General features: G+C 36.8%; 2 protein-coding genes across 5 annotated transcripts in view; one reads left to right on the forward strand and one right to left on the reverse strand.

Moving 5' to 3' along the window:
- Positions 1-14,347, forward strand: LOC135782518 (uncharacterized). Of its 4 annotated transcripts, XM_065292856.1 has the most exons (7): positions 1-710; positions 2,578-3,015; positions 8,089-8,145; positions 8,233-8,447; positions 8,533-8,692; positions 9,477-9,593; positions 10,843-10,979. In XM_065292856.1, the coding sequence occupies exons 1-6, from the start codon at positions 194-196 to the stop codon at positions 9,587-9,589; spliced, it is 1,500 nt and encodes a 499-aa protein (XP_065148928.1). In that variant the 5' UTR covers positions 1-193; the 3' UTR covers positions 9,590-9,593; positions 10,843-10,979. The 4 variants fall into 4 exon arrangements, 3 of the variants coding, with proteins under 3 accessions (XP_065148928.1, XP_065148927.1, XP_065148930.1); XM_065292855.2 differs by lacking the exon at positions 10,843-10,979 and having other exon boundaries at positions 9,477-10,820; XR_012335166.1 differs by lacking the exons at positions 8,533-8,692; positions 9,477-9,593; positions 10,843-10,979 and adding an exon at positions 5,135-7,321 and having other exon boundaries at positions 8,233-8,289.
- fer1l6 (fer-1 like family member 6) overlaps positions 12,376-14,850 on the reverse strand; it is a 27,480-nt gene continuing 25,005 nt past the window's right edge. The window contains exon 42 of the mRNA XM_065292854.2: positions 12,376-14,726. Within this exon, the coding sequence (XP_065148926.1) occupies positions 14,546-14,726 (181 nt within the window). The 3' untranslated portion in view covers positions 12,376-14,545. The remainder of the gene's footprint in view (positions 14,727-14,850) is intronic.

The following is a 14,850-nucleotide window of genomic DNA, read 5'->3' on the forward strand; positions in this document are numbered from 1 at the left end:
TTCCTCTCAGTCTGTGTGACGTCATTGCGTGACCAATGGCGGACGGAGCCTGAGTGTTTATCTAGCGAACGGATTTTGTTTTACACAAATATACTTAAATACTGACCGATAAATCAAACTTTAATCATTTCAGCTTATCACACAGCTGCTCAGATATCCGTTAATCGACTCGTCGTTCAGCTTGACGTTCGTCATGGATGTGAATCTGACCATCTCTCTTATGCGCGGCCAGATGGGCGCCGTCATTGAGAAAGCAGTGAACGTGGCGGTGGAAACCGTGTTGGGGGAGATGATCCGAGTGGTCGGCCTCAAGTTTGAGGAGATCAAACGGGAGATGAACACGAAAGAAAAGGAAAATGAGAACATCAGGAGGATGTTGGAGACGTCCCGCAGCCAGATGAAAACAATGCGCAAGTACATAACCGTGCTGACTGCTAAAGATCAAAACAGACTGTACCACGGAGATATGACACAACCAGTAGGCGTGCATACACAAAGAGGGCCAACAAACACGGTGTCTATGTGTGCAAAAGCCTCAAACCCGGGCATCAGACCTAGAGTTACTGAACCTGCCCCTGTTGCTGGACCTTCATGGGTTAGACAGCATATGCACGTGTCTAAAACTCAAAATGTACAGGAGCCAATGAGAAGTGAGAATCATATTAGTGATATCCATATTGAAGAGATCCATGGTTCATCAGCCCACAAAGGTATAAAACCAACAACCCAGACTCTCTTGATATAAACAGTGTACTTAGCAAGCAATTACTAGTTAGTCACTGGGTTATACCTGTGAAGCAGTATAGCTTATCAACAGTGTTGATTTGTTTAGGATGTGTAAAGGGTTTATCAGAGTTTCAGAAGTATGCTGATGTCAAGGTCATACACTTTATACTGTGTGTCAATATCTGCTCAAACCAAATCTTACATTTGAAAATATTTACTCTGTATATTCGTCGATATATCCTCACTGATGAGGTTGTGAAATTGTACTGCTCCATAATCGGAATGACCCACATATTTGCTATTCTTGACATATCCCAAACACAATCAAGTGATGTTTATTGGTTATAATGCTTACCACAGCTGTATTTATAAATACACACAATATATTAAATGATGTGTAAAGCATTGATGTATCCATATATAACTATCATAGTACTGTATAATATCTATGTAAAAAACAGGTTGGTTTGTGGTGGATGTTATGCTGATATATTCTATATGATGCATTTTAACGAAAAACTAAACTAGACTCTTTAATAACTTCTGTATTGTGAATGTTATAGGAATATTCCACTTTCCTAAAAAAATAATCAGATAATTTACTCACCCCCATGTCATCCAAGATGTTTATATCTGTCTTTGTTCAGAAGAAAGTTAAGTTTTTTTTAAGGAAAGCATTCCAGGACTTTTGTCCATATAGTGGACTTTAGTGGACCTCAACAGTTTACAGCTTCAATGCAGTTTAAAACCACAGTTTCAGTGCAGCTTGAGCGGTCTATAAATGAGACTGAAAATCCTCCTTTGCGAAATGTATAACATTTTAAACGGAAGAAAGATCAAACAACTATGCATTGGGAAAATTAATAATTCCTTTATTTATATTATATTTTTAATAGACGTGTAATATTTTGGTGGATAGTTTTTTTTACTTTCATTGTTTCAGTTTGCCTGCCCATTTAATCTTAAAAATGAATGATAAACGAACTTGGCTTGCTGTTCTCGAGGGCAGCTTGAATCTTGGTCGGGCTCGAGCCCCAAGTTCAAGTAACAGAACAGAAGAAAAATGCAATGAAGGAGGAGAGATACCAGAAGAAGAGGCGCGGAGGCACAGAGACTCCCGTTTACCATATGCTTTTAATGATGATTGACACAGGACGGTTTAGGTTCCTTTTAAACCTACATTAAAAGTGTAGCCGTTAAAATAGGATTACTGCTGTAAAAGAGTTTGTTTTAAGCATGGTGCCACGATCGCTGGATAATTCTGAAGTTGTTTGTGTTTTAGAAGTACTGTCTGTGTGATCAAACTCTAATGACAGCAATGTGATCACTCTACGCTGGTAGAGATAAAGAGAGAGCGAAAAAGAGAAAGTGCTCTGTACAAAAAGGGAAATGATTTATGTTATTTCAAGTCGGCTCTTAAAGTTCAAAATACCGATTAAGCTATTACATTATTATACTATTTATTTATTACATTATTATAACTATTATACAATTTTTATTTCGGGACGTTCTTGCGACCCGGTGGCAACTTGTCCACGACTCAGTGGTTGGGGACCTCTGGTTTAGATCACTTTTAAACTGCATTGAAACTGTAAACAGTTGAGGTTCCTAAAAGTCCACTATATGGAGAAAAATCCTGGAATGTTTTTCTAAAAAAAAAAAAAAAAAAATCTTCTCTGCTGAACAAAGAAAGACATAAACATGTGACATAGGGGTGAGTAAATTATCTGGATTTTTTTATGAAAGTAAAGTAATCCTTTAATTTACATGACTTGATTGAAAGCATTATATAATTCCACGTTCTTCTCTCAAATCAACAGAAACTAAACCTGACTAATTTTGTTTCTGCAGTTGATCATTCAAGCCATCAACTGGTGGACAGTCAAGGCCTGCTATCTGAGACTAGTGATCCAATATGGGGTCAAAACCCTCTGACTTCATCAGATACCTGTACTGAGCACACAGACATGCCAGACACCGGTATGCTCTCGACATCTATGATGACTGATGATCCATCCCAAACTACAGCTAGAATGAACTTTGGAGCACCATCATTTAAGATAAAAAAGGAGGAGCCTGAGGTTGAGATTGTCTGTGTGAAGGATGAACCCTCAGAGGCAGCCAGCAGTTCAAGATTTGAATATCCCAACCATGAACTTCAACAACAAGTGGGGGAACCTGACCTTGGGGTCCCACTAGATCTACCTGGATCCTTTCAGGCTCTTCAAAGTCCAAGCACCTCAGCAGAACTTACAATCCCAGCCTTCGTCGGTTTGGACCCATCCACCTGTAAGTATTTTAATACTTACTATATTATTAAATTACAGCGGAAGTATGTTATTTTTGCATCACAAAAACAACAAACATTGCTCATTGTTTTCAAACTGATTTTTTGACCACTCAACCTATAACATTGGTTGGAAACAATGTTTTCATAGCGTTCAACATAAGAAAAGTAACATATTCATCATTCTCTATCCATAATAAGCTAAGATAAAAAGTATGTTAACATAGAAAAATCACATACTTAAGCTTTAATATGTTTATTTTAATAAGTGTTATCCCACAGGATCACAGCTTTACACTAATACAAAGTGTCAAACCCATATGTCTGCTTTTGAACATGTTTGTGTTAATAATCATCAATAAAATTCTTCCTATGTTAAGCTTGGTCTTCAAAATAAAAAAAACTACATGGTCAAACATGTATCTGTTTTAGCATGAGACTGGTGTGATAAAATCATCTGCTGACATTTGTTATCTTAAAGGAGTCTGTTTTTGGTGTCCTTGAAAAGGTTAAAAAAAAGACATTTTTGCAGCACCTCTTTTTCCATTCTGTCTGTAAACACTGTAGTTCCAGTCTCTATTAAGCCCCTTCTTCGGAAACGCTCTGATTGGTCGAACAGGCCAAACTGGTCTGTTGTGATTGGTCACCTACTTAGACCATGTTTCCCGCTCCATACCATAACTGTGAACTGGTGTAAACAATGGAGTGCCACAGGGATGATTTACTTTTAGAGGCTAACCTGGAAATTAGCGGGTAACTGGTTTCCTCTCAAAAAAGCCCATTTATTTTATCCATAGACTTTTGGATTATAGCGAAAAATAAGCTCTTTGTATAACGAAAGTTTATGACACTTACATGTTTGGTCCTTCAAGTTAGTCTTCACTAAATTAGGCTTTTTTATTTCTAGCATTTACACTTCAAAATTCTCATGTGAAGATTAACTTGTGGGGGAACAAGTGTCCCGCTAACTTCTGGGTTTGCATACAAAAATGTGTCATCCCTGCGGCACTCTGATATCAGTAATAAAGTCAACAAATACTTTTATGTTGTCAGATCATCCGTGTCAGATAATGAAAATATAGATGAACAAAGTAATTGACCAGAACAAGCACTGCAAGCACAAAGGAGGACAGCTATTGAGTGAAAGCTGTGCAAAGTGTAAACCTCACTCCTTGTTAGCGCCTGACTTTTATGCCAGACTGCTCGTTGATTTCAGTTACACACAGAAAACGGCTTCGGTCAGGACTGGTTACACAAGTACAACTTGAACAGGGTGTTTGTTATTTTGTAATTGTCTTGTCCAGGCTAAAGTCTCAATCTAATTATGAGATTAAGAACATCAGTTTTGATGTGGATTATAAAGTCTCGCATGGATTTTTATGGCATTAAGGGGTCATTGCAACAGAATAAAATGCACTGTTTGTTATCTCGTTATAAAACGGTTATAGCTGAATCGGAAGAAAGATGGGTTTGAAATCTGAGGAAAAAACACATCTTTTTGACCAAAAGCTCAACCAGGCCTCAGCCTCACTCCCTTTTTGCGTCTGCCTTTGCTGGGAATTATTTACTAATGCAGACACCGCAGGTCAACCAATTTATCTACCTAAAAAAGTAAAAAAAAAAACACAATTTAAACATAATTAAAGCTTAGACTATAAACTTTAGAAGTGTGTTACTGTGACTATGATATTTGCTTTCTTTAAAATATTACAGAGAACCGTAATGATAAATTAAGAGGGGAAATAGTAAAAACTGCTCATTGGTTATTTTATGGTTGTTTCTTACCTCAGAAACCAAAAATATTGATTGAATATTTATGTTGTGGTACAATGATATTTGCTAGCTCAGCCGTTATTTTTAACTTCAACCCTGTTAAAACTTAAAAACTAAAGCCTTTATGAATTTGACATTTCAGAGTTAAGGTCTACATTTACTACAGAACCACATCAATGCAAAAGGGCCATATCAACATAGTATTACTTCATTATATATCAATAAATCAACAAATATGACATTTGACTTTGCATATGATTCATTAAGTCATACAGAGTTTTAAAAACATCTGTGCATTTGGAATATGAAGAAGCTGAGCAAGTCTTCATATTGGATTCCTTTTTACAGACACTGTAATGGAAAAAACACCTGCTGAGAAACAGAGAGAGTACAGGGCGAGAAGGGATGCTGATCCTGTTCGCAGGGAAAAGTACCTCAACAGGGAGCGAGAAAGATGGAAGAGAGATGTTGAGGCAGGGAAAAGGAGGAGAATTGGTGACCTGTGTGAGAAGGCACAGAGGTTGAGGCGCAAGAAGTGGAGAGAGGCAAAAGCACGCCGAAGGAGCAGAACTGTTTTTCGAAATAATTGCCTGCACAACGGACAATCCTGAATCTGGTCTGATGGTCCTCGTAATTCAGGATCAGGACAAAATGCAAAGCGGTTGAGACAAATCCCTTGAGAGGATGCCATGCCACCTACCAGTGGTTACATCTATGGTGTGGCTCCACCAGGTTGCAATTGTGGCACTTTGCCGAAATGTGAATTAAAAGTCCATTAATTCACAATATATTTTAGCCTCAAAGAAAAGACTGTGGTAATCCAGAAGTGTGAGGAAGACATGGTCTTCCCAAGTCTGTGTCGCGATACATGGATGTTTATTCTTTGCGTGTATGCATTGTTGTTTATATGAATGTTCTAGTACAATTTGCCAAACCTTTTCGCAAAAGGACCACCTTCCTTCCTTAATATCTCAACCAGCAAATAGACCCTTTTACAGCCCACGTGATCAAATAGCCTGCGCGCGCATTTTGACAACAGAAGTGGTGTCATTCCCCATTGGTTCTAATGTGTTAGCAACTCAGAAAGTTTATTAAAACGGTTTCCCAGCATCAAAATGTGTGGTTGTAGCATTTGGTTGCACTAATATACGTAGATATGGATCTGGCCACTTTATATTTGGTCATCTGCTAACGTCTTTTATCCACTCCACTATAGTACACGGATCTGGTAGCTGTGTTGAAAAAGTTGTTAAGTCAACTTTATTTAAATAACTTTCTCTCCCCGTGTTGCTTCACTGCTGATTTTTGCGACACTTCCGTTGCCAAACTGCGCGCGCATACGTTGCCATGTCATCATTGTGTAAAAAAAGTAAAAGGGTCTTATAGAGCTGACATATTTTTTTTGGCCAACCCAGAAGTTAGCGGGACACTCTCTCTCCAAAACTTTTGGATTATAGGAAAAATAAGCTCTACTTTTTAACAAAAGTTTTTGACGCTTACACATTTTGCCCAACAAGATCATCATTACAAATGAACACAACTTACAATGCATTTACTAGAAATTAAAAGCTTAGGCTACTTGCAAACTACACTACGGTCACTTGACATCAACTTTATCACCAACGAGCTTCCAACAGCTCTTTTAAACTTTAATAAACACATTTGAAAACATGTTCCCTGATAAGGAAATACTCTGTGGATGAATGTTTGTTGGGAATTGTGCCCATTTTGCGCTGTTTTTGAGATCTTTATGCGTGATGATGTTAAAAGTCACTGACAAAGTCGGTAGTCCCATGGAGCAACTTGGTAGCAACCACCCTTTTAAAGACACTTTAAAGTGGGTGTATTACTGGTGTGTTTTATGTTGTAGAATAAAACGTGAAAACATCTTGGGCCTATGTTAACCCACAATCTTATTTAAGGAGTTACTAAAGCCCCATACAAAAAACATTAGGACACTGGAACCAGAAGTGCTTAAATGTTAACTCGCTTTCAGGTTTTGCAGCACTCCCTGCGGGGCTAAGAATTGGTATATATACATGCAGACATGTTGGAGGCTGGAACAGGATTGGAATTGGGACCTCCCATTTCTAGATTGAGGTTATATGTTAATCTTAAAAAAAAAGTAAATCGGTAAATAAATGATGGAAGAACCCTGTAAAATTCCATTCAACCCTGTTACGTAGTTTCTTTGCATTATTGTGTATTTGTAGTATTCAGTGTATTTGAAGAACTTTTTAGTAAATTATTATTTTTTGTATTTTTTTAACTAGTGGATTTGAAAATCATTTTGAATGTTTAGCCCTAACCAACCTTAAAATAATCAGGGCGTCCATTGCTGAGAATGAGCCACATAAACTGATTACAATCCCTTCTTCTGAATATTAATACATGCGTCTTTATAATGTAACGTTTTAGAATGAAAGAAAAAACAATGAAAAACAGATTTTTCTATGAGGCTGTGAAGTATTGACTTCATCAGTCGTTTCCATGACTGGGATGCGAGTCATGTCAAGAGTCACTCATCATAAACAGGTGAGTGTAGCATCTTTACTTTTTCTTTAAAACTCTAAATGGCAGCTGTATATACTTTTACATTTATCATAGGGTCACATTGTTTTTTTTTTACATTTTATTTAGCAAATTTAAACCTAACACAGAATATTTTAAATGGTAATATATTGCATTGTGCAATGCAGCTTTAACATGTTACTCTAAGACTTAATTTATGCTTATAAAGTACATAACTAGTGCAAAGGTAACAGGGTTGATGGTAACAGGGTTGACACAATTCTTTGTTGCACTTAAATTTTTTAATTTAATCAACTTGAAATTACAATTGATTTCAACTTTCTTGACTAGTGAGGAGTTGCTACAGTATAAATAAATAAAAAGTTCAATAAGCTTATTTAAACTTTATTTTTTATAATTTAAAGCAAATCCTCACTAGGCAAGAAAGTTAATTGTAATTTCAAGTTGATTAAACTTAAAAATGTAAGTGCAACAAGGAATTTTTACAGTGTGGGGACAAAACTAAAGAACCAACTGCTGCTTACATATTACCTTTTTCATTTAATTAAAATGTGTAATTTCTTAAAAGAAAAATGTATAAAAAAATGGTCTGTGTTTATCACAAGCACTTGATAAAAGCGTTTTCCATCTATTTTTTAATCAAAGCCTTTTTGAAGTTTTTAAAATAAGTTATCAACTGCCAATACTTCCTACATTTCTTTTTGATGCTTTCTGAAATTCATCTTTGTTACGCAACACGTCTTTTAACATGTACACATTTGTTTTTGTAGCCATCTCTGATGTGAGAGAAATGAGTCCTGGGAGTTTCGAAACAAATCCATGTACCCGTAAGTTTAATTGCTTAATTTATTATATAAACAAATTAATCAAATTTGACATTTTTATATTTACTCGATTTAACTGTGGTATTGCAGCTGTAGAGAGGGCTATTCTGGAGTTGCAAGGAGAGATGGGTATAAAACTCAGTCACCTGACTGCATTGGTTCAGGCTATGCTGGGGAATAGATGCCCAGTACCCTTACTGCAGGAGGAGGAAGATGATGAGGATTGTATCCTACCTGTGACGTCAATGGATGATCTTGACCGATTAGACCTACAACTTAGGGACAGAGAAGTGATGCAGAAGTTGGTAAGATTAATTGGAGACTAAGTGTCCTCATACCAATTATTAAAGGCAAAAAAAATTTACATTTTATATTTAATCTCTGTTCCAGGTGAACAAATTGTCTACCATTGGAGGGCACACTATGAGAAAAACTGTTTCAAGAATTTGTGCCAAAGTTTTGGGATCCAGCGTAGCTAAAAAGCTCAACTGGTGTGGGAGAGGAGACAAGCGAGGCTTGAATAAAACACATGTTGGAACACTGATAATAGGTACATGTGAAATTATTGGAATAATTTGGTAAAATAATGGATAAGCGGTAATGGAGAAAAACACTTTAGGAAAGGGTGTCGGTCCGAGTACCAAAACACACTTGAAGCCAATCAGCAGTAAGGGGCGTGTCCACTAATGATGGAGAGGGTAAAGTGCACCGTTTTAGTAAACCTTTATGGCGTTCTATACCTTTAAATGCAAATGAGCTACAGCTTCTTACTCCCTTACCAAGAGAGATTGTAGTTAAAATAGATCTGATTCTTGTGAATACAGTATGAGACAGTAGTGTTTCTCTATTAAGATATGGCGGATAACGTACAAATTGCTGTGAGCAGGAACTATGGTAATGCAGGACTGTTAGTCAGTATCTGTGGGTGGGGCTTTATCAGTGTGACATCACAGTGATAAGAGAATTAAAGTGGCATGTCCAAAGAGACTGTCTAAGGAGTGGGTGGAGTTTTTCATTGTAGGGTCCAAACATCTTGAAAAATAGGTGCTCTTTAATATAAAGTGGAGCAAATAAACTATAAACAAATAGGTTATATTTAAATACAGTTGGTTTCTTTAATTAAAGGTTCACCTTTATATTGAAATGGCTTTATGGAGTATTGCGCATGTACAATAAAGTTTGTCTGTTTGGTAACATAGTTAGTACAGATGTTTATGACAATTAAGATTTTTGTATTGAGGTTTGTAGAATGTAAATACCTAATGCAATTTTGTAGTTTTGTCTTAGTAGATTAAATACAATGTCTTACTTTTTATATCTCTTTTAACATGCAGCTGCCGCCATGAGGAATAAAGCCCTTCATGCTCCCACAGAAGCTGAAGCGGAGAAATGTATAAAAGATTTCCTGCGCTGGGCCCCAGGCAGGCCGTCCCCCAATGTCCAGTAAAAATGTCAGTGTTATCATTTTGATTGGAATAAATGAACTACAAAGTTATATTTAATATCTAAATGATTTGTTGTTTAGAAGTTGACATTATTTATGTTAGTTGACATTATTTATTGTAGTTAACATGTAGGGTAGCAACAATGTTTAAGTCCGCACAGACATTAAAGCAATGTATAAATCCAGATTATATAACTGGTCACCTTGTTGTAATCATTTTAAACACCTATTAATGTTTGTAGTTAAAACAAAAAAATTGTCTGGAAATGTTTACCTGTGTGGTACTTGTCTGTTCTTGTGCATTGGTTAAATAAATTGATATCTTTGTCTAGTGTGTAGAATGTTATTTTGAACAGCAAGCAAAAATGTTAAATGGTTGCAAATCTTCAAAAACATGTCTATCTACCCATGACCTAAAAATGATAAGCAGGTACGTGTTATCAGGAAACTCACAGCGGATGTGACATAAACACTGTCAGTTACTTAGTAGTACTGGGAATTAGTCACAATTTTTGTTTTGGAAAAAGCTGACTGATACAAAAGTGCAACCTACTGTGAAAGCCACATTTCGAAACGGCATTATTCACAGAATTTTAACTGATCTGTTGTATGCGAAAATCTTTTAATGTGAACTAAATTTCCATTAAACCTCTTTTAGAGCAGTGGTTTTCAACTAGGGGCAGGCCCCTATTGGGGGGGGCACGGTTTTATGTAATTTATACAAATTAGCTACCAAACAACAGTAATGAATTGTATAATTTGATATGTTTTATTTTAATGCAAATTCTAAGTTGGAGATTGTTTTATGTCATGAATTTTCTTTGGGGGGGGACTGCAAAGGTATGCACCCTACACAAGGAGGGGGGCAGCACACCAAAAAGTTTGAGACCCATTGTTTAAGAGCATTATCGAATGGTTATAAGAGGAAATATTTTTGGAAAATCTAAGAACTTATTTGGTGAAGCTTGTTTTATTAATTTTTTATATATATATAGTTTTATTTTTTTGGGGGGGGTCAACTTTTCATGTATGGACAACAGCTTAAAGCATTGTTTGTAACTCTATTTTTCTCACTTTAACTGGAAACTGGAGTGGAAAAACTTGAAACGCTGCAGCAAACACAGACGTGAAGCCTTGTCGTCCCCATGCTGTTCCCATACTATACCAAATTAAAGGGCCGGATCTAACTGTTATCTTATTTGTTGCTTTATATATTACTTAATTTATATTTTTTTCTCTCTGCTCTTCATATTTAGATGATGACTCCCAGCTGTCCGTTGCAGGTGTCCAAAAACAGGTGCGTCCGAGGCGCAAGGACCTTAATCTGTATGATGAATTTAAACGCACCCGAACTCAGCTAAGAGGGCGCAACGCAAACCGAGGGCGTAACACAAACAGGCGACGTGAAGTGGAGCAGACGCTACCGCAGGCTCTTCTGGCAGACCTGGTAAGAGAGAGAAGGGAAAAAACCCGCCTTCGAGTGGCCCGCTGGCGTGCCAAGCGCAAATTACAAGCCTGCTTGATGGCCTCACAGGCTGCACAATTCAACGGCGGTCCCGCGCAGGGCACACCCGCCCAGCACGCCGGTCTGATTCCCGTCCGGAGGCGAGGCGGGATGACGGGGCAGCGCGGTGGGCTTGCGTTCAGAAGGGGAATCGCTGAGACTGGAACTTATAACCTGCTTTTGCAGCTGGGACCGAGTTCATCGCAGTCGCACAGCATAAATGAGGATCCGATCCAGGCGGGATCTCAGCACAGAACGTCTGGATCAATGTATCAATGATAAAGTTTAGCACCATCTCTATTTAAACACACCTGAACAAGCTAATGAAGGTCATTCGGGATTCTTTAAAAAATATGGTTAGGGTTGGGGCTCGCACATTGGCCCTTCAGGTGAAGTCGAACCGTTGGCGGAGTTTCACAAAGGTTATTGTCAAATCAAAAGCAAAGCAACCATTTTCCCGAAACTATGAACACAAACGCCAAGTCATACGCTGTGCACACATCGGAAATGGAGACATGCTAAATAACCATTGCTCATGCAGTATCTGCAAGCATGACGACAACATCTTCCTGTGATGCTTCTCTTGTTTTCAGAAACACCTCAGCACATTTTATTCACGTTTATGTAAATGAAGCGGAATTAGACTGTTCTGGTAAAAGGATACATTCGTCGATTACTGTTACTACACCGGTTTCGTACTGTCATATTATTTCTAATAACAATTTGGTTATGCTGGCTCTTGTTTACTGTAATTATGATTCGAGAAGCCTTCGTAGAAATGCAGCATTATATGGGCCGAGAGTAGCACGATGATAGCACATCAGGGTTGAAGACACTGTCACTGTTGAAATGATGATTTGGTCCATGTTTATTTGCCATGACAACTATACGGGCTGACTGTTGCATTATTTTATGATTAATAATTGCTGAATGTCAGTGCTTTCTAAATGAGTATTCAGTGTGCATTAACATATTAGCTTGTTAGATTTTGAACAGATTGGCAGTTTACCAGCTGCATGTGTGAAGAAGCAGATAGAGTTTTTAGTTTCAGGAAACGGTTGTGGTTGGTAATTTTTTCTGACAGAATATTAAACAATAAATGTTTCAGTATTAGAGAGAAAAGAAAACAAAGAGGTTGCTTAGTTTTGGTAGTGTTTACTTTTTGGTAACACTTTACAATAAGGTTTCCAGATTTGTTAACATTAGTTTACATGGACTAACAATGAGCAATACTTACAGAACTTATTTCTTTTAGTAAATGTTATTTACCATTTTTTTTTAAATCAAATTTTCTATCAAGTAACGTTATTAAATGCACAATAAACATTTATAAATGTCGTAAAAATATGTTGCTCATTGTTAGGTCATGGTAGCTAAGGCATTAACTACTATGAAACTTTTTTTAAAGTGTTACTCACTTGACTACAACATGACTTACAAAAAGTGCATTAAAGGTACAAATGTTATATATTAAGAAAGGAGAGTTGGAGCTTTAAAGGTGCAGTGTGTAAATTTAAGCGGCATCTAGTCCACCGCGCACCCCTCTCTTTGAAGTAGCTACATAGAGAAGTTACGGTGGGCGGCACAGGACAAACATGTCATCGTCTGAGACAGCAAAAGTGTAGCCAGTAGGGATGAATAACGATTAATTGTGATTATTCAATGGCTAGGGGTGTCACGGTTCTCCAAATCCTCGATTCGATTACATTTTCGATTTGATTCGATTCTTGATTTTAAATGCTATGCCATTTTTAGACTAGACTTTTGTGAAATATAATATCTGACCTTGAACCCAGAGATGCCCTGTCATGTTAGTCGTGTTGCCAGTGGAAAAATATGGTACACGCACATACCTGATAAAACAAAACTTCCTGTCAGATGAACATCTGTCAGTACTTTGCACCTTAAAAACGTGCTTTTATTACCGTCTGACGAGATTGTGAGACTATACCCCAATAAGTCATGCTTAAATGCTGTTTTCATAATTCTTAAGCAACTTAAATAAGTTGTTGTGAAACTTAAACGGATCTAAGTTCAGAGAAACGTCCGGTCCTGTCACAGACGCCGCTCTGCTGTGCACGCATGCTCTGATTTCAGCTGAAGGTGGGAGGCGCTTGCTGTTTTTTGTTTCCCATGTAAAGAGCAGCTTGTGTGGTGTCTCCTGCATCTGACATGCTATCTTTTAACTAACTGTAGCTAATTAAGTTATAGGAGGTTGACTCGCAGCACAACACGTTTTTTTTCCCACTTGGCAAGCCGACCGGACGTGACATGGGGACGTGGCAGCATCAACGATTCAATTTTTTTATTCAAAGTTCGAGGTTGTGACTTAATTTTGATCGAAACCCTTAATAATAGCAGAATAAAAGTTTTTGTTTACATCATATATGTGTGTAAACTGTGTATAATTATTATGCATATATAAATATGCACACATGCATGTATAATTTTAATATATTAAGTTTTGATATATAATATAAATTATACATAAATATACAAATGTATATACATATGTAAACATTTCTTAAATATATACATGTATGTGTGTGCATTTATCTATACAAAAATTACTATACACAGTTCATACACATATATGATATAAAAGTGTTTGTTTACTCTGCTATAGATTAATCGCGATAAATTGTTATGCATCCCTAGTCAAGCAATTACGGTTTCTTTGCGAAGATTAATGAAGAAATTATAGTAAAACGATGTTATTACAAATATTACTGTTGCTTGTTCATTACATTGATTATGCAAGGTCTTAATACACCACTGATAATGTAGCTATTGCATTTCTGTCAATAAATCCTCCTAAAATTTACACACTGCACCTTTAAGGAACATGTCACATAACTTAAACAATAAAACAGTCCAAATGTATTATATATAAATCAAAACTACATCTACATGAATTATTTAAACATGAGCATTAATGATAGAATATGATAAATGATTCAAAGACAATATTATTCAAGAGAATACACAGTGTTTCACAAAGCCTAAGAAGTACACTAAAACATTTATACTGCTTTTGAGGACGTACTCGCTTGTTTTGTATAATTGTATTCAGGCAAGTGTTCATTCATTCAAATCTCTGTAGTAGAATAGGTTTAATATAGTTTACACTAAGTAGGATGTGATAAACGCTATTAGCTTCCTACAGTTATAAACTGATTATTTTAATATTCAGTGTCCTGATTGTCTGTGGTTTTATGGAGTTGAAATGTTATTAAACTATTAATGTTGCAGTATCATACCGAGTGATGGAGTGTTCCTTAAAATCTGCCTGTATGCTTCTGGGTAGCCCAACTGCCTGCAGTGCTTTCATTGCATCCTACCCACAAGCTTCCATTGCACTAAAGCAATAACAACAAAAATGAATTGGTTAATATTATATAGTTAATAATGTCCTTCTCTGGTGGATCCAGTCAGTATTTTGGGGTCAGATGTGATCATCCATTGACTATCTTAGCACTAAGTGCTCCTGGCAGGGTATAAAAGAGAAGAACCAGGAAGACGATCAGGATCAACAGAAGCAGGCCTATAATGATGTACTTCTTGTAGTTCCCCCAGATTAAGTGAAAGAAGCACTTGAATGGATTCATAAACCAGGAGAAGGATGTGTCTGGCCGACTAGAAAAAAGAAAACATTTAATTTAATATTAGAACTGTCCACGTGACCCAAAATTTGCTATGAAAACAAGATCTGCTGTGATTAGGTCATGTGTGATAATGTAAATATATAATGATAATGTTA

This window comes from Paramisgurnus dabryanus, chromosome 15 (genome assembly GCF_030506205.2).
Source record: "Paramisgurnus dabryanus chromosome 15, PD_genome_1.1, whole genome shotgun sequence".
Classification (NCBI taxonomy): Eukaryota; Metazoa; Chordata; class Actinopteri; order Cypriniformes; family Cobitidae; genus Paramisgurnus; species Paramisgurnus dabryanus.

Bases quoted from the DNA above. Each gene is read 5' to 3' on its own strand.
- LOC135782518 (XM_065292856.1), top strand. From the start codon at position 194: ATGGATGTGAATCTGACCATCTCTCTTATGCGCGGCCAGATGGGCGCC. The intron at 711-2,577 runs GTATAAAACCAA...TTGTTTCTGCAG, and splicing joins TGGTTCATCAGCCCACAAAG to TTGATCATTCAAGCCATCAA. The intron at 8,146-8,232 runs GTAAGTTTAATT...GTGGTATTGCAG, and splicing joins CGAAACAAATCCATGTACCC to CTGTAGAGAGGGCTATTCTG.